The sequence below is a fragment of the Camelus ferus genome, chromosome 8, assembly GCF_009834535.1.
Source record: "Camelus ferus isolate YT-003-E chromosome 8, BCGSAC_Cfer_1.0, whole genome shotgun sequence".
Classification (NCBI taxonomy): Eukaryota; Metazoa; Chordata; class Mammalia; order Artiodactyla; family Camelidae; genus Camelus; species Camelus ferus.
Window position 1 is genome coordinate 40369129 of NC_045703.1, and position 22782 is coordinate 40391910.

General features: G+C 41.6%; 1 protein-coding gene and 1 long non-coding RNA gene across 7 annotated transcripts in view; both read left to right on the forward strand.

The window, feature by feature from the left end:
• Nucleotides 1-409: 409 nt before the first annotated feature.
• Nucleotides 410-22782, forward strand: part of NKAIN2 (sodium/potassium transporting ATPase interacting 2) — an 854966-nt gene continuing 832593 nt past the window's right edge. For 3 of the 6 annotated variants that reach the window (XM_032484812.1, XM_014563367.2, XM_032484811.1), the window contains exon 1: nucleotides 410-2838. In XM_032484812.1, the coding sequence (XP_032340703.1) occupies nucleotides 2785-2838 (54 nt within the window). In that variant the 5' untranslated portion in view covers nucleotides 410-2784. Of the gene's footprint in view, nucleotides 2839-3936; nucleotides 3939-14730; nucleotides 14742-22782 lie in introns of those variants that run through there. The other 3 variants (XR_004321960.1, XM_032484810.1, XM_032484813.1) reach the window with 3 other exon arrangements.
• Nucleotides 12743-22625, forward strand: LOC116665369. Its single transcript, XR_004321961.1, has 3 exons — nucleotides 12743-12753; nucleotides 18928-18932; nucleotides 21306-22625. It is a non-coding gene; the product is annotated as an uncharacterized LOC116665369 (long non-coding RNA).

Below are 22782 nucleotides of genomic sequence, written 5' to 3' on the forward strand. Positions count from 1 at the left end.
TGCGTTCCCTCCTGCGGGGGAGGTTAATGGTGTAGACGGGAGCATGTCTCAGGGTTTCACATCTCTGGGTTAAGAAAGCTGGGGAATTTACCCACCAACTCCCACCAATTATTGGGTGAGGGTTGCTCTTGAGGCTTACCTTCACTACCAGTCAAGTACCTCCTGTGGGTAGAAAAAGCCTGCAGACAGTCCCAGGTGCATGCAGAAGGAAGATGGCCATATACTGAGTCCAGGGACTATGGGTGGGGTGCTGAGAGTCAGCTACAGCCAGCGTTATGCTTTCCTTTTACGTGTGCAGCCTAAAGACCACCCAGACTGTTGCTGGCTGCAGGGAAACTAATGCAGGATTCCAGAGAGATCCACAAAAATGCACTGTTGCAATTACGAATTTAAAAAGGTAATAGGATGCTTTTCACAACATGGCAGCAGCTTCTTCAAGCACTAGAAAGCATCAACTTACAGCTTTCTTTTTGCTTGGCAATACAAAATACCTGCATCACCAGCAACTATTGGACAGCTAACCTGTGTGTAACAACAGAATAATAATAATTAAAAGAAACACTGCCCCTAGATGCCTCTGGCTTCAGTCTCACTTGCTAGGGCCTGCGATGGCTAAGAGCACATACTGAGCCCTTGTAATTTGACTACACTTTGGAAGACACTGCAGAGAAAAGTCCATTTACAAATGGGGCGATTAAAAGCAGACAGTCTCATTATAGTAATAGAATACCCACATTCTATAAACGTAACAAATCAAATCCCTTTCGGTTGTCTACAACTGACAAGTCATTTCTGAAAATTCAGTTCCAGGCTTCTGGAGACTAGGGTTCCATTCACTTTCTTTATAGTTAGTCATTTTGATATGTCAAAATATTTACTCAAAGGAAGCAGTCATTTGGGATCCTGCTTTGTGGTTCCCAGCATAACATTATCCTACACAAATACCACTTTATCAGTAGGGCCAAATCCCATTTCCTAGGGAAAGCTCTTTGCTCCATGTGGTTTCATCAGTCTTAATCTCTTAAGGGGGTGTGGGAAGACACTGGCTATACAGTTTCCTACAGCGTTCTCTTATCAATTTTGCCACTTCATACCAACGACTCGGTATCTCAGCGGACCTCTACATCACATCTTCACTTCCTGGGAAAATTGGTTAGAATTGCTTTAACAAGTGACCCAGGACTATAAAAGACCTTGACCCTCGGTTCCCGAATACCTAAGCCCCAGGGAACGCCACCTGGACCAGGTACTTCGCTCTTCAGCTTTCGACCCGCAGGTGGCAGCAGCGGGCTCCGAAGCGTGTCTCTCCGCAGGTTACAGGAGCCAAAGCACAGCTTCTGGCCGGCGTTCCACAGCAGGGGCTGGAGCATCCACCTCCGGGAATCCACGCCCAGCCGGGACGGTCCTTGAGGCTGAGGTACTTGAACACAGAAATTGTCTCCGATCCTTTAATTTCTTGAGCGAAAACGAACAACAGTTTGAAGCAGCAAGGGTAACTCCCTAATCCCTCCGGTTCCCAGTTTTCCCACCAACTCCAGCAGCAGCCCGGTCCCTTTTCCGGAGCAGGGTCTATTCCGTAACTCCCCACGCTCCGGCCCTTGCAGGTCCTTGAGAGGCGGGTGCCGGGCGGCGGGCAGTGAGTCGGCGGCTCGGCGTCCCTCCTCCTCCGACCCTTCTGCCACTCGGCCTTCCCGGCCGGTCGGGATCCCAGGGCTGCACCCTATTTCATCACCCATCCCCCTTCCCTAACCCTTCTCTTCGTCCCTTTCCCCCCAAACACACACACACACACACACACACACACACACACACACACACACACACACACGCACGCACACGCAGCTTGCTCGCGCACCGTGCTCCGGGCTCGTCTGCAGGAGCAGAACCGGCACAAGCCCAGCAAGCTACGGACATGCTGCCCGGACTCTTCGCTCGCGGTCCCCCATGCCCCCACCGCCGCAGCCGCCGCTTCCGCGCCGCTACTTCCCGCCTAGACACCGCAGCCAACAGCCCCCTCAGCAGCAGACCCGGCCAGGCCGAAAGAAGTTGACGCTCTGGGAGGGGGGCGGCGGGGAGCAGGTTGAAGGATTTGTTGTGGAAGGATTAACACATCTGGGCGAAGGGGAGGGGCAGCGCCGCTGCAGGACGCGGCGCGGACCCGGCCTCACTGCGCGAAGCAGCCGCCGCCGCAGCCGCCGCCGCCGCCGCCGCCCGGTACCGCGGAGACCGGACGCCCCCGCCCAGCCCGCGCCCCGCCCCCGCCCGCGGGGCCCCCGCAGCGCCGGGCGCAGAGGGGCCGCGGGCGGCGCAGGGAGGCGGGCATCGCGCGCTTCTGTCACCCCCGGAGCCGGCGCGCGGAGGACGCGGGGCGAGCGCGCGTCGGGCGGCGGCCGCGCTGGGGGGCGTGGGGCGAGCCGGCGCGGGGAGCGGCGGGGGCGCAACTTCGCGGCCAGATGCCCGAGGGCGCGGCGGCGCTGCGAGGCTGCCGCTGCTGCCCCTGCGGGCCCGGGGCGCGTCTCCGCAGGCGGCGCTGCCCGCGGCGCGGCGTGTGCACCGAGAGAGTGAAGGTATGTGTGGCGGGCGCGGCTGGAGCTGCCGCCGCCACCGCCGCCGCGCCAGCAGGTCCTAATGCCTGTCACTTCCCAGGACGCTGGCAGCAGCAGCCCGGAGCCCCCGAGCCCTCCGCAGGTTTGCCTGTCCTTCCCCGCGATCTGATTGGATAAAGTGGGGGCTCGACGGTGGCCGACGTGGGACAGTCTGGCTGTGGCAGGGGTCTCGGAAACCATGGGTTATTGCAGTGGCAGGTGCACGCTTATCTTTATCTGTGGCATGCAACTGGTAAGTGACACTTGGGTCCTCTTATTCTGTAATGTGCCTTTGAGATAGTGGGCAGGGGAGTGCAGGAAAAGGTCTGCCTTTGATTAGAATGGAAGAAAAAAGAAAAGGTGACAGATATATTGCCTATATTTCAAATGATTTCAGAGAGACTCACCGTGGGGTACAGGAGAGGTGAGGCTTTCCGTCCCCACCTATTTCTTTCCCTCTGAAGACAATTTGGCAGGTGCGGGTTAAACTTGTCTTTAATTTCTTTAAGCAAAGCAAGATGTAGCTCTTGTTCTTTTATGCTTTGCGTTCCTATTAATGTAACAACGTGGTTGTCACAGAATTTACTATACAGGTGTTAAAACAGAGAAATATGGAATTTTTGACTTTTCTTCTGTATACTAATTTTTGCAGTATCTTTGTTTCTTCACTGACGTGTGTTTTTTCCTAAGGAATATATTGTCTTATAAGTATTACGCTCTAACAAACCACTATGTAGAGCAGATGGTTACCTTACAGCAGTCTGATGTACACGACACACTGAGTTTTAAAAGTATGTAGATTGAAGAGAAATACTTAGATGAACTCAGCAACAGCATGGCTACAAACTGAACCAGTCGCCTTCAAATCACAATTATTACAAACAATTATAAGGAAAAATATTGTATCTTACATTACATGTATAATTGCTCCAGAAATAGCTACTGTCGTCTGATCCCATGGGAAGGAGAATTATGTGTACTTTTTGAGGAATGTTGTACAGTTGCAAAGAGATAAGGAGCCAATAATGGAAAATGTCATGTCACTGAATTTAAATTCCCTAAGGGCAATAGAAGGAGGGGCCAAGGATAGTTTAGAGGTGAAAAATACACCACTTTAAGTAGTTAATTTGAGGTGGGAGGTACTTGCTCCCTCCTGTTATCAAATAGCTTTCCTTGGAAAGAATGTATTAACTTGAATAGCCACCCACATTTCCAGCAATTGTTTTATAAAGGCTGAAAGGACTACAAGACCAAAGAAAATTTCTGAGAGCCCCATCAGTAATCAAAAGGGCAAGGATTTGCTATTGAAACTGACAGAAGAATTTCTTAAGTGTTCTTCATTGTTTATCAGTTGTCATTAAACCCACGAGTGGTTGTTGTTGTTTGGTTTAATATTTAGCTGAAGCAGTGCTTCTAGTTGCGTATTGTCTCAAGGATATTCTTCCTTCCCAGCAAAGTTGTCTGATGATGTATATTTTGATCTGTGAATTACTTATGCACTTGGCTGTGAGAAAAAGAAGATGGAACTATAAATATAATTTTAAGAATGTAACATTTTCTCAATGACGTGTAAAGCAGTCTATTTTTCTGTACCACATATGCAGTTAAGTTCTATAATAAAGGTTTTTTACTCTTAATGATAAAGCTAATCAGAACAATGAGAGAGCTTACTGTGAAGCCACCAGTAACGCCAAGTGTGCCAAACTGTATAAACATTTTCAAAACATTCTCATGTTCATACGTGATTCAGAAAATAAGACATTTGCTGATTCACTGTGTAAAAGGATAAAACTGTGAGAATGAGTGGGTTGGGAAGAGCATTCTTATGTTCTTTACAACTTTCAATTTAAAAAATGATTTAGCTTTTTAATCATTTAACATAGTAGGGCTTTATTATGGTAGATGTAGGCATTAGATCTGCAGGGCATTTTGTGTGATGAATACAAACTCCTCAGGAACTTTAACAGTTTTAGAAAAACATAAATATACAAATGGAAAACTGAATATACATAGTAGCATAATAAGGCTAAAGGTTTGTGTGTGTGTGTGTGTGTGTGTGTGTGTGTGTGTGCGTTTATGTGCATGGATATATGCAATGGTGTGTTAGAGAGGTGCTATGTCACTTATGAAAGAAATTCTGAATCCAAGCTAAATTCTCTAACAAAATAGAAGTAGCTGTAATGTAGAAGTGCTCAATCTAAGCAAGTGTAAATTTGAATCCTACATACATTTATGTTCTATAAGAATCATGTGATATTTCCCATTCAGACTTTATATGCCACCAGGCTAATGTAATTAGCAGCCATGTTAATGCAGATGTAAAAGAAAAAACAACGGTTGAAGAACATCCAATTGATTTGATAGGGTGGAATGATCACATTTAAAGAATTCCAGAGGTTCTTGGTAATTGTTGCTTCTTAGAAATATAGTATTTAATTTTAAATAAATAATTCTTTTGTGAATTAAGAGTTGCAAATCACTGCACATGCACACATGCACACAATGGAGGGGGTGTTTATGTTTTTCTTTGCTCTTGATAATCTTTAAAAAAAACTTTATGTATCTTTGCACTGTTATGAGTAAAGTTTGTTTTGTAAGTAGCCAGGTTTCCAGAATAAGTTATGACTCGTGTACTATTGATGGACACAGAAGTTTAACCAGTTTACTTCTGAAGTGTTCACTATGCCTTCTTGTAACATTTGGGCATTGTTTTGATAGCTGTACAGTAAAATTTTAGATTTAATAAAATTGAAGCCAAAATAGTCTAAGATAGAAACTTTATTAAGTTTCTTTGTTGAATAACTGTTAAGTTTCTAGAAACATTTGACTCCAATTCTGTAAGTAGAGTGTTTGTATTTTAACTAGACTTAAAAGAATATTTATGTCTATATAAACTTGCAGCTAACCTTAGTAGAAGGTGAGGTAGCATTTGTATTGTGGAGATGGGCACCTCATTCGTCAGTATGTTATCAGAGCAGACAGTGTTTCATTCGTTACCGAGTGAAGGACAGAGACAAAGTCTCCAGAGAAACTTACCTGTCAGGATTCTTTATCTTTGCTTTTAATTATGTGAAATGTGCATTTAATTTAATGTTTAGCAGACAAGTGTGGATAACATACATTATTTTAAAAACCAGGAAATCAATTTGTAAGACAAGAAATTAGGATTTCATACCATAGGGACCTAATAGAAAACTTACATTTTATGAAAAAGTGTCTGTCTCTGTGTATCATACATTAAAATCTTTGAGCTAAATGGTTACTCCAACTTCAGATTTTTGGATGATTCCTATGAAAAAGGGGTGTGATCTCTGGAAACAGATTTGCTGCATGTGCAGAATCCAGAGTTTAAGCTCATAATCTCAAGAAGGTAATTTTCTTTTTATCATTGCTGTCCTTAATGCTCAGAAACTGAAGATGTTAGATAGTAGCAAAAATCATCACTGTATTTGCAGGCGTGACTATGGTGGTACAGGACAAGAACAATTTAACTTCTTATTTATGACTTTCAGCAGTTTGTGAAAGAGTTTCTATTTCTTTCTTCAGTGTTCAGTTGAATCAAAGAATACTTTATATAAATGTTGGAAAAAATTACTCAGATATCTCAGATATTTCTCAGTGAGAAGTCACTCAGTTATAATATGGGAGAGCATAATTTATTTTAGTTTGAAAAGACAGCTTTGTTTTCAATAAGGAAATTCAAAATCGCCCACAGTTTTGTACATCAGACTCCTATATGGCACAAAGCAAACGTGTCATAAACTGTTGAAAGAAAGTGCAGATTTACATTGACCAGATTAACACTTGAGAATGCCATTCTTGCCATGTGCTCTATGAACTATTGCTAACTTGGAGCAGGTGCAGCTAACAATTAGGTTAACACACATGTGTGCAGCTGTGTGGAGAAGCAGTTGAAACCATTAAGAATGATCAATTGCTTTCTACGGCACAGTTACTAGGCATTTTTGGAGGTACACATTTATTAGAGAAGGCCATGGATACATAGATGGATGAAGTAAAAATTTTATCATAATTATGAAGTATTTCAGTGGCGTCGATTGTGATTTTATGCAGCGTTCATAGTAACAAGGTCTTCGGCTTCTTAAAATAAAGCATTGACATGAAGTAGCTTGAAAAGTGCAGGTGGAATCTTTTGATTTTCCTAGGGTCCTTTTGACAAGTCTGAAAGTTCTCCAAAAGTGTAGAATGTTACCTGTCACAACCCTTCCTCTCAGAGAATTTAAGGTTTTAGAATCAAATGCCCTCGGTGATAAAATCTTGAGGTCGTTAGCTGAACTGATTCATGGAGAAGACTAAACATTTCCACATTGTATTTCAGAAACTTGTGATTGAAAAATATGCTAAGAGTTTGCTAGGTTACAAGATGATGATAACTTTCTTCCTTTTAAACACTTTCTTTTTCTGCAGCCCAATATCCTCATGTGTGATTTTTGTCTTTAATTTACTCTTTCACGGTAATTCAGCACTACTCTTCTCTGATGTTTATCAAAAAAAGATGTAGAAACCTCTTCCAACATCCAGCTCTCTTGGTTCACAAACAAGTGGCAGCTTCTTTTTCATACACCTGAAATTTCATAGAACCAGTCTCTGCAGAGCTGTTTCCCCTTCTTTCTGAAATAAAGACTTGGATGGGCAGCATCCCCTGTGCAGAATGCCAGAGGCATCTCTGGCTTGGGGCCCATATGTGGGCAATGGCCCAGATATGCAAATGGGCATTGCCACCAGCTTTTCCCTCTGATGCTGCTTTACTTCGGGGTCAGATTCTCCACTTGCCCAGTCAAGAATTTCAGAATGGCAGCCAGAGATGCCTTAAATAGGAAGTCTTTATTTCTTGGTCTGTTTCTATTCTCTGCATGTGCGTACTTGACAGAAATAAAATCTGAGACAGAAACATGGAAATAAAAAATTAAAACTATGGCTTAATTAAATATTTGTATATACGGTTGTCTCTTGGTATCCGCAGGGGATTGTTTCCAGGACCCCACCCCTGTGTGGATTTTGCCTCTGGTGCTCAAGTCTCTTATGTAAAATGGCAGTCAGTCCTCTATTATCTGTGGGTTCCACTGAAATTTTAAAGGATTTATTTCAGTTATTTAGTAGAATTTCAAGCAGCTCAGTGTAATTTTTCCAAAAATAGATTTGAAATTAATATTGCTGATAATTACTCCCCTATTTCCATGCCTTTTAGTGCGCAAATGTCAGAAACCAAACACACAGAGGAGAACTACTTCAATTCTGTGATTTCATGTATATAATGAATTCTTCCAATTTCAGTCACTTTTCCCCCTGGAAACTTGATTATTGTTTATTTTAAATACAGTAAAATACATAGTCCCTCAAGAGACGATGTATTTAGGGTCCCTTTTCTCACCATAACAACAATAGAAGCAAATACTGTGTTTATACCTAGATCACTCCTATTGGTGGGAATAGAAGTGTGTTCATTTGTTCATACCACCCCCAGGAAATTGAAGGCCATTTTAAAATTATGAAAGCACAAGATAAAGTTGTATCCTTTTATTTCTCCAGATTGGGGTAGACAATAAAATTTGTGATCTGATTTTCTCTCCTTTTGATGTGTCACTTATGTTTAGATTAGTAAGCTCTTACTATTTAAAGGACTTATTTGCTTCATCTTCCTAAAATCAGTGTTTTTTCTTTTTTCTTTTTTCTGCTTAAACTCTAAAACAGGTACTGGGTCTGATAGAAATTGTCATAACATTTAATCGAATACAAGCTGTGGACCTTACATTTTTTCAACCTGCAGTAGGAATACAGTGACTTCTAATGCTAATAATTTTTGCCTTTTTAATTACTTATGGATCCTACATGCAAACTTTAAAATCCCTATAAAAACTCTTTTTGAAAAGTTACAAGTAAACTGATTTTTATGTATTCTTTGAAAAAAATTAGTTTTTATAATCTGTTACGCTTTAAAAATTCAACTTTGTAAAATACTTAAAAAATAGTGAAAACTGTTAGTATTTATTGGACTCTTGTCCTGGCCAAACGTCTAAACGTGTATTTTATTCGCTGATTCCTTTCCAATAATCCTATGAGGTAGCTAATAGATATCGATATCCCCATTTTAGAGAGGAGGAAACAGGTTCTGAAAGTTCAAATAACTTACTTAAGTTACCCCCTAAGTAAGAGGCAGAGCTTTTATTCAGACTCGGGTCTAATCTGACTTTAAGCTGGTGGAGGTTGTGCTACTGTGTCTGTCACATCCACATACACCACGGAACGTGAAACGATGTCGGTAGCTTACACCTGATTTACTGATGAAGGCAGTATCGTCCACCTGTTGATTCCCATGCCAACGCTGTAATCAACACAAGACCAAGCAGGCCCAGAGAGGAGGCCTGATGCCCGGCCCCTGTCCACACCTGGCTGGCCCAGGTGGACTTGGGGTTTCAAAACTTTGGACTGCCACCGTGTGGACTAGAGACTGAAAGGAGAGGGTACTCTTGCAGGGTCAGTGTCCCCTGCCGTTCCCATGAGATTTCAAGTATGCCCTAACACTGCAAAGCACGCTTGTAGTTCTACCTTAGAGAAAGAATCTCTCATAAGAAGACTGTGTTTCTGTCATTGCTAAAGAGTGGAAAAAAAAGTTACAGCTAGTCTGCATTTCTGGCCAATCGTTGAGAAATAAGCACTCAATAAGGACTTGGGCACTTTGATAGGTATGTTTAAAAAAGATTCCATGGGAAGGAGAAATGTACTCATTTTTCTCAAATTCCTGTTCTTTTTGAAACAAGTCCCTGATGAATGGCTAATGCAGGCTTTGCCTGTTTTTCTTATTTTCTTTTTTTAACATGCCCCAAATTCTAAGTCCATCCACATCACTATTGGTGAGAATATTAGTTAAAATTATTGTGGTTGGGAATAACTTCAAGTAATAGGGTATTTAAAATGTGCATTGTATTGACTATCCTAGGAAATTCTGGAGCTTAAGTGTGCATCAGAATCACCTGCAGGGCTTTTCCCACACAAATCAGCAGGCCCCACCTCAGTGTTTCTGATTCAGTAGGACATGGACCTTAAATTTGCATTTCTAATGAGTTCCCAGGTGACGCTGAAGCTGCAGAATTCCTGGCCTAGAACATAGGTCTTCATTTAATGATTTTGCAGGAGTGCTTGAACCTGTTTTTGAAATTCTTCAACCCAGCTAGATAATTAGCTCATTTCTCCCTTTTGCCTGTTACTGATGTGAAAGAAAACTTTTCTTTAGGACCAAGTGTGCCTATTTCTGACTTCTAGCTTAGTCCTATTCAGAAGTTTAAATAAGGGAAATGGAAGGTCTTTTCACAGCATTTGTGTCTTTGCGATGAATACAGAGAGGAAAAAAATCTGAAAGCGATTCAGTGCCTCCATTCCATCCTCTCTATGCGTGGAGGTGTCAGCCGCTGCTCTTTGCTAGCCCAGCCCCTCAGTCTGAATTTCTGGAATAGCTTCTGGCTGTGCTAAGCTCTGGACTAAGTGAGAAGGCAGATTTTTCTAGACCTTGTCTAGAGCTTCCATACAGGAACATGAAGTAACTGTGACTTTGCTCAAACCGTTTGTGTTCCTGGGTGCTGTTTCCTCATTTGAAAAATGGAACAAATAATTCCTGACCCATTTACCCCACGGAATGCTTGGGAGCATCCAAGAAGATGTGCTTAAACTTCACATGCAACAGCTTCACAAATGGGAGGCTTTACTGTTGTGTTATTTGCGATACCTAGAAAATCTTTGTAATTATTAATAGTTTAAGAGCTGTTCATCTACTGAGACTGGGAGTAGTTGCAGGGATGCCTATATATCATTTGACCCTTGTTGCAAAAACTAGTTTCTTTGTGGAAACAATTTTTTTTTTCTTTGCCTACGCATCATTTTTGGTGGGCTGTAGGAATAAGGATTACAACACTGGGTGCTAATAGCCTGAAATAGATGAAACAATATGCTTACGCTGATATACCTACTCTAAGTGCTCATTAAGGATTACACTTAGATTTCTCAGACCGGTCAGCATTTCTAAAACTGCATTCCGTGGGTGCTAGTTCTGCAAAATGCTCCCCCTGCACATGAGCTGTGAGGTTAAAGTTGTGGGGCACTATAGTCATTGTCCTCTCTCCTGCCCCCAAGGGTCATGATGCCTGTTAGCATATCCACAGCTCCTAGAAATCTTGCACTAAAGAAACTCCTGTTTAATTCCATTTAGGTCTGCAAATACTTACAGTGAGTTTGCAGTAAACAAGGAACCTCTTTTTCTGATATCCCCTATTGAACTAGTATTTTCAGGAACACTTTTCAGTGAATTATTATTCTGGGCTAGTGATGCAGTCTAAAAGTCCAACAATGTTAAATTATTATCTGAGTAATATTTAATGGCTAAAGATTCAGTTTGGAAAATGAAACTCTTAACCCACTAAACAGGTATCTAACAAGCAATAATACATAAAGACGTTAAGAATGTCAGATATCATTATTACATAATTAAATGAAGGGAACCTTGTTTTCAGATACTTGGCTATTAATTTTTATATGTTTTACTGAAGTTTCTTGAAATTATGTCTTGGCCACTAAAATCACGACCCTTAACTTTGAAATTCGATTAGGTCCAACTGCTGATGTCCCAAAGAGGATGATGCATTGTAGTAGGTTTCCAAGGATGTTTGGAAATTCAGAACCCCTGGGGGAAGGCATCTGCGGAGGCACTTTCTCTTAGAAGCAGTGGAGAGGAGCAATGCCTGTATCCTACATCTCAAACCAAACTCACTCTTCCAGCATCATACCCTAAGCGTTTGCCTTTGCAGGGCCAGTGGTGAAGAGTCCTCATACTGACTTGTGCTTTCTGATCAATGCATACACTCTAAAACAGTAACACATTTAAAACACCCCAACAATGCTGCATTCTTTGAAAACAAATGAGTCTTAGTTTGGAATGGAGGAGTCAAATCTCTCCTGCTAACAGAGTTCTTTGTATGCATCTGTATGGTGCTAATTACACAACAGAATAAGGAGATGTTTCAGATCCTTTAACTGACAGCTGTGTGTCAAGTGATGGACGGGTCAGTGTTATGTGACTTCAGTGGTAGGGAATTCATATGACCCTACTCCATGTGGGCTTCTAGCCCTAGGAGAAATACAAGGCTCATGTCCCAGAGTCTCTGATGCCATGAGGAAAGAAAAGGTGGGGAGGACTTTTACAGTCTGCAGTGAGAACATCAGGGCCTGCTGGTGTGCTGCCTTCTGTGGTCTTGGCCCTGGAGAAGGGCTCTTTCTACTGCCTTGGCATTGAGCAGCCCCTTTGTTAGGGCGCCTGCAGTGGGAGACAGCTTGATCCTGGAAGTCGTAATTTATCCCTGTGGACCTCATTCTCTTAGTCTGTGAGACAGAGATCATGGGCCCTGCAGGAGATGCTGTATCCAAGTGCTGCCTGTTTGCCCTGCTCTAACGCTCTGAGGTGCAGATATGAGATTAGGGTCTATGATGTGTTTAACTCTGGGTATTTGGAAGCAGTTGAGCGAGCTGCCTATTTGAAGGATTTAGAAGCTGTTGTTGGTTCGATAATATACAGGTTGTATATGCAAGGTCCTGGGTCTCTTTTTCCCTTCTTTCTTTTTTTCATAAAGCTTGCTCACAGATTGGGTGACAGTGAATCTATATGCGATTTTCTACAATATTGGCGCTCTGTATAGGATTATGTATTTCTTACCCTTCTCAATGAATGGACTTTCATTGTTGTCCATCTTTCATAAAATGTGGTTCCATTTTATTCAGTCAAAAGATGGTAGTTAAATTATGACTATCAATAGTACTTCGGGACCTAAGTTTTGCTTTTCTTTTGGCCTGGTATTAAAGGCTTTCTACTTTCTTCTATAGGATGGGCAGGAGTGGGGCAACAGGGGAGGGGCTGACTCCTGAATGTCTAACAGTTCAAAAGCAAGTAATACTACTTAAAATGATATGTGTGTGTGTGTGTGTGTGTGTGTATGTATATATATGTGTGTGTGTATGTATATATATATACATACACACTAGCGAAGTCTGTGAAGTTAACTGTGAATTCATTAGTGAATTTTCTCAAGAACGTACTTTTGGTTTTATCTAAAATATTCCTGGGAAGCTCCACAGGCTCTTAGGTGTATGGGACAGTGCTCTCCCGGTTTACCATTTTATAGACTATCTCAGAATAGATTTGCTTTTGTTAAAAAAAAAAAAAACTGCCCTAAAAATCAGGGAAATGGTATAAGTTTAGTTTACATTTATTAAATGTAAATCTTTTAACAGCAGCATTTTGGTGACCTTTAATTATATGCCTACTTTATTTTAATCCTTAGGGGAAACCTGTTGGTTTTCACTTTTTCTCGTCGAGGATGAAGTAGTGATGATCACTCTGTTAACTGCAACTACTTTGACTCTAGGGTTTTGTTAAAAATCTTAGCTTTTACCTTATGCTGAGAGAAATAAACCCCAGTGATTTTTCTTGGAGATTTATATGGGAATTTGGAGCAGACTTTACACACAAAATAGTTCTGTTGCATGTTTGCTGCTGTTAGGCCCATCTTTTAATCTAATCTTCAGTAATGTGAATAAAAATGATACCTGTTGAACTTTAAGGGGAATCCATGGGTGAGAAATGTTAGCAAAGTCACAGGCAGGGGCAGTGATCTTAATTTACAGGAGGAATGTTTGAGTTGAAGTGTAGTTCTGCCATAATAAAATATCTTCTTTTACAAAATAGATCTCTCTGAAAGTCTTTCTGATGGACTAGAGTGCAGCCAGTAGATGGCCCATTACCAGTCATGTGAGTCACGTGCTGAGAGCCAGGTGTTGGGCAGTGGAGAGGACCAAGTAAAACCGCAGGAATTAATTCCTAACCTGCAGTGCTGTGTTCCGGTTATGATCATTTAAAGATGAATGAATGAATGAATAATGGGAGGAAATTAAGCGATTACTAAATCTGCTTTATCAAGTAGGATTTGTGAAAAGTCCACACATGAAAATGACACATTTTCATAAAGACACATCTGAATAAACTAAGTGTATATTTTTCTACCCTTTTGGCAATTAGAACATGATCTGACTGAAAGGGGTGTTCAGCTGTGTTCCTGTCATAAATTGATCGAATGCCTAGTGGTTTTAATAATTGAAGATTATTTTAAATTGCAACCTGATCCTTATTATTTATTAGTTTACTGAGCCATACAGCTTACTTAGTATATGATAGTAGTTAAAAAAGCTGTAATGTTCTCTGTTTATGTGCTATAAGACCACATTTAAGCTGACTGTAAATCAGATTGGTGTTGGTGAAAAGTAGGTGTAGACATAAACCTGAGCCATCATGGTCCATTTTTTAAAAATTTATATTACAATTTTTGTAATATTCATATTATGTAGTTTATCTAGTGTGATTTGAGACATTATTTAGATATTCTTTTTTCTTGATATTCTTAAAGTTAGAAAAAAAGTGAATTCTGTCTTTATATTTTATATGTCTGAAGCAGTAGTTTCTAACTTTTTTGTGTATCATGCACTCTTTGAGAATCTGTTTGAAAGCTATGAACTCTGTCACCAGAAAAATACCCATCCAACTTGAGGAGATTTACAAACTTCTCAACCTGATCCATGAAACATAGGTGAAAAAGCCCTGGTAAAATTGTTTTCTTTCCTTTTTTTTGGGCGGGGAAAGGTGGATCTACAATTTCATCAAGAGCTTCTGCGTATCAACAATATTTATTTATATGTGTGTTTATTATTGAAGTATAATTTTTGCTTATTAGTCATTTAAATTCATCTACATTGAATTCAGGAACATTTGAAGACATATGATATAAACTATAATATATTGGTAAGATATATGCACACATATGTAAGTACGTGTGTGTGTGTGTGTGTGTGTTTAATGCAAGGCAGGAGAAGCCAGGCGTGGATTTGGGCAGTGGAAGCAAACTGGACCTCTGTCAAAGACAGTGAAAGATATGAGAACACATCTGGTGTAGATCCCTGCAGTATGATACAGAATGATTAGAGAAGAAAGAGTGAGGTGCCAAGGAGATTTGGGGGAAGGCACGAGTGATCTCCTAGTAGGCTGGTCGCACAAGGTGTGAGGGGCTGGGGTGTGATGGGGGGATTTCGGTAGCTGGAGGCTGGAGAAAAGAGAATCCCAAGAGGAAGAAATGACGGAGGCAAAAAGGGGAGAATGAAAGAGCGTATGTGTGGGACAGTGAAGAGTCTGACACACTGGCAGCTGGAGGAGAAATGGGAGCTGAGGCTGGGGGTGGGGGTGGGGTGCAGATTGTAGATGGACTCGAGCACTTTGGGAGGGAGTTTACACCTTGTAGGATTTGTGCCTCTGTAGATGTTCATTGTCAAGGTGAATGGCCCGGTTCCCTTATAGATTAAGAAACAACATGATGTTAAGAGTGAGGGCCGAGGTTTGGGACAAGCCCTGTGTGGAACCTGAGGACCAAGCCACAGTAAGGTAAGGGATTGCTGAATTCATCAAAAGCCTTAGTGAAACTGGATGGTGTGCATTTGTAGGGGAACCAGTTACTTCTCTGTCATTACCCAACTTTTTAAGAATTGGAATGGGAAAGCAGCATTGGTAGTTTCCTCGTTCTTAGATTGAACAGAACCAAGGGTCTGTGAGAGCTCTGAGTGGTCGATGAGAATCAAATGACCGATCAGCTGTAGGACTGAGTGGGAAAGACTGATGTCAAAATAGGAAGGGGTAGTTAGATTACTGGAATGTCATTGCAAACCTTTGAAAATAAGATGATGGGCACAGCAGCAGGGAGATAATAGAAAAGGTGACAGGTGAGGTGCTGGTGGGAGAGACAGCAGACACAGAAGTTTAGGTCTGGGAGGAGAGCACTCCCTGGGTGATACAAAGGCCCTTAATTGGCCACCACGTTGAGTGGAAGGTTTTGTTTCCTCAAAGGATGAGCGGCAGCGGAGTCCAGCTGATAGAAGACCTATCCTGCTGTATTTTGGCCTTATTAAAAATGATCAGAAATGTGGGACTGAAAAGGAACACAGCCAGGAGGGAACAAGGGTGTTGTGGGGATTGTAGATATTTGTATAATTTGGGGAGAGCTTGGTTTAAGCAGGTGATTGGAGCTAGAAAAGAAGGATGGTTAGGGAGAGCCAGGAGGCAGCTAGGGCAAGAAGGATGAATTGGGAGGAATGGAAATGTTGGTTTAATGAGTATATGAGTGGAGTGATTAAGGAAGGGAAGAGGCAGGCTGCAGACAAAGCTGTTTCTCAGCTTCAGCAATATTGCCATTTCGGACTGGATGGTTCTCTGCAGTGGGGGCTGTTCTGTGCATTGTGGGATGTGTGGCAGCCTCCCTGGCCTCTGCCCACCAGATGCTGGTCGCATCCTTCCAGTTGTGACAATGAAAAACGTCTGCAGACATTGCCAAATTGCAGAATAGCCCCCTCGTTGAGATCCACTGAGCTAAAAAAAGCAAGGTGCGAGAAAGAGCACTTGGAAATCAAGCAGGTTTCCTCATGATACAATTTTACGTTGTCCAGAGGACAGCGGAGGCCATCATGAAGGGAAGGCTGGAGCCCGGCCGCCATGGACCTGTGAGAGTCCTGCCCTGTGGAGCACCGTGGCCCTGGATCACAGTCGTCCCCTTGATCTATGGGTATAGAATCTTCGGGAAAGCAACCTAGCCATCTAGACATTTTGAGAGCTCTCTAGATGATTTTATTGTGTTTCCAAGCAGCTAGTAAGTACAGAGCAGGCTGGTGGGTTAGCAGCAGTGAAGTTCTAGGGACAGCGGGAGGAAAGATGGAGGGGATGGGAGGTGGTTTGAGACATCCACGAGGGAAGGGGAGTGCCGAGAAGGCATTTGTGGGCATATCGACGGGAGAGGCAACACGGAATCTAGACTTATTTGAAAGCTACTTTTTACGGTCAGTTGTGTGCTCAGCCAAGCTTTTGCATTCTTGGCTGTTTTGCTCGGTTTAGCTTGAGCCAGGTGGATGTTATGTAAGACTCAGGGAATGTCATCTTTCCTTTGGTGCCAGTAAAGACTATCGATGATTATTTGACACTTCTAATTTGTCCTCTTCTGGATCTGCTGGTCTGCTAACATGTGCATGTAGTATGTATATCTTTGTGAAATTTCTTAGTTATGAAAGATTTCAGATAAGGAATACATCTTAATTTTGAGGTAAGTGTGTAATTGTTTACATCAAGAGTGAGGTGTGAGAAGTTTGGGGTCAAGTTATGAATTCTTAATTCAGTAAAAGTTCTGGATACACGTTAATCATGATTTTAACTTAAAAATTAAACAATTTTTAAGACTAAAGAATTGGGAAAGTTTTCCTTGCTCTGCTGGAAACACATGCACACACACATACGCACAAATGGTAATTCCTGCCCTTCAGGAACTTGCAATTAAAAACATTATTTGTATTTCTTAGGTGAGCCCACAAACCAAGCATTTTAATATTTGATATCCTGATTCACCAGAAGGCCCAGTCTTTGCTAAAGAAAGTATAGTAAAACAGCAGAGATTCAGCTTTTAAATTTTCCCCTTAGACTGTGTCATTTCTCTTGTTCCAACTTGACTTCTTTTGGTAACTCAGTCTTGGTGCACTCTACTCCACATGCCTGGAGAGGGGAGTAAATGATAGGCTTTGTGAAGTTCCTTTTAACTTGATTTTATGATTAAATCTTGCATTTAAGAATTGCCTCTTTCTGGGAGATCCAGGCTAGAAGGCGCTTGTCCAGCTTCATATTTGTATAGTGATCAATTAACACAGCACCTTACGCATTTTTCTTTAACACGGTCCAGAGCAAAATAGCAGGAATAGAGGCAAGATTACAAAAAAAACCCCCCAAAACTTAATGAACTTGGAACCAGGTGTATGTGAAATTTTTCTTATTTGCAGTTATGTGCCATCCTCCTCAAGACGTACTTGGATCCTTTGAAGGTTTAGGTGTGTGAAAGGAGTGTGTGTGTGGCGAGAGGTGTAGTGGGTGCAGGGTGAGAGCAAGGGGGAAGATAAAAATGATGCTGTTTATAGGAACTGACTTAGGTGTTCTGGCTATCTGTGTGAAGAGGGAAGTGGGTTTTCTTAGAATACACTCTGCATTTAGTGCATTGTTCTTCTGGATGTGGTAGGTTTCTCTTTAATGGGATGATCTGTAGTACTCAGGGTGAAAAGCGGAGCCCACGTAAAGCATCAGTGCGGAATGAAATAGAGACAGAGAAAGGAGAAGCCTACTGGATTCACAGGAAACCAGTGGAAGCTTAGGTAGGCCAGATTGCATTTCTCCCCCACTGGAATTTAGCCAGGACACACATTAGTGCCTGCTACTTTCTGTCTAGCCTAATTAAAGGATTGTGGAGAACTAACAAAGTTGGCTGACTTGCAAAAGTCAGCACTTGCTAGAATTTGTAAGAACTAAGTGCTTAACAGTACGACCTGATTTTTCTGCTGGGGTCATCTTATTAATTAAAGTTTTCCAATCATCTAATTAGAAACTACTGTCTGAACTGAGTCTGGAGGATTGTCAGTCTTACTTGCTAATTTAAAGAAAAGTGGACACGAAGAATAGCTCTCAAAGCAATGCAATGGAAAGCCAGATTCTGGACATGCCTTCAGAGATGCCCCAGGCCAGGAGGGTGATTATTCAGGCTGAACTTCCAGTTGAGACATTAAAGGGACACCAGTGAGCCAGCTTTTAAATGTAGAAATCTGTGCCAGCCCCCAGATTAACTCTTGGACTAGAATGTAAGTGCATGGTGGAAAGCTGGAAGGCGTGACCAACGTGAACACGACTGATTGAAACTACAAGCAGTTTTTTCACTCACGTCGTGCCTTATTTTTTTCAGCCCGAATAATACTTTGTCAAAATAGCAGAAAGAGAAGGAACAGTCTGATAAGATTTTAGATGGTTACCTGACACTTAAGAACGTCTTCTCTCAGAGAGAGAAAAAAAAGTAGATAAAATATTCTGTGTGTTTTCTAAAGGTAGGGTCCTGTAACTGAGATGTCACATGTAAGTCCTTAAAAACCTGGAGTTTAGTTGTCATCAGTGTCTTTACATTTACACCATGCTGAGGACAGTGCTGTATCCAAAATAAATTAGTAAAAACCTTTCAGAACATTTATTAAATATCTGCATGGCACTCACGGGACTAAGCAGGAGCTATTACAGGAAGGGCGAAAAGGGTGTGGCCGATGCAAAGATGCTTGGGTCAGTGGATATCTGGTAATTAACCATAATTAAAATAAACTAATCATAGTTTCTCATTCTCCCACTTAAGTAGCCAAGCTCGACTCAGTGTTTCTCCAACAGCACTAGAAAATGAAGTTCTGGTACAATGCTTAGGACTACCGTAAGTACTGGTACTTAGCTCTTCACAATGGAGCAAAAAGGATAGGAGAGGACTTTTCATTTTTGTTGGGAATTTAAAAGGACGCTGCCTGTATTCTAGCCACGTCGATCAATTCTCTAGACACGTATTTGCAGATGCATTTCCCATTTATGTGGCAGCCTCAGAGTCCAGCATTGTGGGACACAAATGCCCCCTCAGCCTTTCCACACTGACCACCCAGATGCTTCACAGCTGAATAAATCACGCCCGCATCCAATCCAGGTGGCTCTGCCCAACCAGAAGCTCCCCACAACAGCCATTTCGTAGATCATGGGAGTGGATCACAGGTGACCAGAGTGTATTTCTTTCTGTGTCTTGTGGCTGAATTGAATTTTTAAAAATCTGGTAGAAATTGCTTTAGCAATTAGTTGGGCTGTGGTTGCCAACCCTTTTCTATTTAGCAATCCCCCCTCAACAATTTTTACTTTGTTTAAAGCTTAGAGGGAGATGCTACCTTACCTAATATTTAAAAGTTAAAATATTATGCCTATTCCTCTATCAGAGACTTTTAAATAATACGTGACAAGTTAAAATCACAACTATAGTTCTCTGTCAAGAAACAATTAGAAAGAGGATACTATAGAGGAAAAAACACCGTAGAGGAAACCACAAAGGTCACAGACCATAGAGGAAAAAAATTCTAGCTGTTTCAAAATGATTTGGCCTCAGAAACAAAGCAGCTGATGGTTTATACCAACAATGTTGCTCAGGGCTCATCTGGGCCATTGTTACTGTGTTTTTAGTGAGTAATATTACACGTCAGCCAATCACGTATTACTAGATCATCACATACATTTCCAATGTACAATAAAATAAAGAACGTTGATCCCAAAGGGTAAAAGTGAAACATTTGTGAATCCAATGGATATTTATTTATATCTATATGCATGTATATGTATACTTATGTATACACTTGCATACATATATGTCTCATCAGTTTTTCTTTTCATTAAGAGATTGAAATAAGCCTTTAATGAAACCTGGCTTCTTCATATTGTCCCTCACAGTTTTAGATCAGGCATCTTATTTTTAGCCTGGAAGATGAGAGCAGCTGTGTCAGGCCAGGTGCTGATAAAGTGGATGTAAGATACTGCTCAGATGGAGAGCGCAAAGGGAATCGGCGTCCCTTGATTTGATCCTGCTGGCTCTGAAATTTATTTTTTGATCTGGCATTTGACTTTGCATGATACCCAGAGAGTTGGGAATCACTGAGCCCTGCAGCTGCAGGGTATATATAGACAGAGACCCCATGACACTACCTCACACACCCAGCACTCACTATTAGCTGTCTCTGTAAATGGACGATTCTGTTGTGTAACAAAAGCCAGATGTTTGTCTTCATACTGTAAGAGAGGACTGGAATCTGAACCCACTGTATGGAAGGGGATGGGGCTATGGTAGGGGTAGGGAGCCATTAAATTAAAAAATCCTGTTTTCTTATAAAGTCTTCTTGACCCTGAATGTATATATGGATAAAGTGATTTTAGAATCCGATTAAGATTTTTAATATTGTTCTTAAAGCTGATAGGAATAAAGCTAGCTGAAAACCCAGGAAAAGTTATTATGCATAGAGTGAACTGAATGTGAATATTTTTCTACCATCCTTTTTTATTAGATTTTTTTAGAGTGGGAAAAACGTATATGTAATTGAAATAACCCCTTAAAATAAATTAACTCTTTGAAATCCTAATATGGAATTAAAAATACTTCTTGGAAAGTATTAATTTGTCTCTGTTACCACATTTAATGAGGTAATTTACCGGATCCAGCAGGTGATTTACACTAATGTCATAGTTCTTTGCAGTGGGGTAGCTGTGAAAAAAAGTTACTCACAGGCTTCTGACAACTCATTTTTATGCCTCTGTTGTCTCCTGATCTTTTTTTTTTCTTCCTAACTTTGGGCATTTCTGAAGGCCTAGCTCCCTTTTGGCTGTTCTTAAGTTTTCCCTGTAGAATTATGCATTTTGGAGTGGATAAATCAGTTAGTCAGTACATAATGATTGAATACATACAATGGGGTTTGTACAGAGCTTGGAGTTAGGGAATAAATAGGGAGAAAAAAGTTTTCCTCCCCTCTCTGAAGTCCCTGGCAGAGTCTGGAAATTAAACTATCAAAGACAGAGCAAGAGGAGAAAAGCATGCAGATTTATTTGATATAAGTTTTCCGTGACACAGACACCTTCACAAGGAAAAGAAGCCCTGAAAAAACAGTTTGGCCAGAGCATATGTCTGCTAGGCTGGATGGAGAGTGGTCCACTGTGTGGAAATAGGATAGATTAAGGAGCGTGAGGTGAGCAGAGTAAAATGGGGGAAGCTTGATAAGACCTGTTTGTTAGGATTCTTCTTGGCGTCTCTTCGTCTTCAGAGATAAGAATGCTCTTTTCCTCTGGGTATAGGGAGGGCACCTTCTCCGTGAGGGTTTTATGACCTGTTTCAGGGGAGAAGGGTGAGGGGAAAGTCAGAGTGACCTTCCTTCTTCTGCTGTTTTCTCAGACGCCTTCAGACTAAATTAGTCAGTTTGCCAAGGTGCCATATACTGGGGTAGCATGTCAGGAACCCCATCAGTTTCAAGAAAGAAGATGATGTGGAGTATTCCTTCCATCTGGTCAGCAGGACTAAAATGATTAGACTATCTCAGGGAAGGTTCATTGATGTGGGAAGTCTAGTTGAGTGTTGAAACATGGATAAAATTTAGATGGTTTAGCATTGGAGTTAAAAAGGGAAGCATGGGACTGAGTTGACCTGAGACAGGCTCCTCTCGTTTAGACTGAAGTACTGATGTGGGTGTAGTAGGGGTTATGGGTGGATAGTTAGAGTTAGTTAAGATTATGAATTTTGGAGTTTAGTGTTGTTTTTAAGAGCTTAGCGACTGGAATCAGATTTGAAATACTGACTGTAGAATTTATGTCACGATGCACAGATTGCTTAACTTTTCTGTGCCTCCCTTTCTTAGTCTGTACAAGGAGAACGACAATAGTATTTACCTGAAGGGGCTGTTGGGAGAATTAAAATAATACATGTAAGATGTTTATAACAGTCACTGGCACCTGATAGACCCTCAGTAAGTGTAACTTTGGTCACTATGAAGAGCTTTGAAACCTGACAAAGGAGTTTACGTTTTAGGTGATAAGTGACAGCCAAGAGTTTCTTTATTATATAGTGACGTCTTCAAAGCAACATTTAATGAAAAACAGGTAGAAAATCTAGGACTAGTTCACATGGAGGAAAGCTCCAGTCAGGGAGACCACCTCTGCAGCTGCAGTAGGACATGCCTGGTTTTAAGATAATGAGAGCCTAGGGTAATAGCTACAACGAAAGTGATGGGGACAAAAACCAAGGCTTGTATCTATGGTACACGTGTGACGTCACAGTCTCTCTGTTGATACAACAGTATCTCCAGCTGAGGTATGAAGAAATGGAAACCTGGTGCTGGCTTTCATCATGTGGTGAGAGTGGACAGACAGGGTTCACAGCTGATACTGGAGGATCTGTAAAGAAGCAGTGGTTGAGATGGAATCACAGGGTGGTTGGCTAGAGTGGATGAGAGGGTGCCGGGTTGGCGTTCTCAGGGATGGATGGGGGCGGGCGTCGGGGATGGTGGTGGGGAGGAGTGACCGTATTGGGAGACCAGCAAGTTGGGAGAGGAAACCAGTTCAGTGAGAATGAATAGAAACTTGTTTTGAATTCTTTTTTTTTTCAAAGATCAATACTTTTTTTTTAATTGACATATAGTCAGTTTATAATAATGTCGATTTATAGTGCACAGCATAGTGTTTCAGTCATACATATGC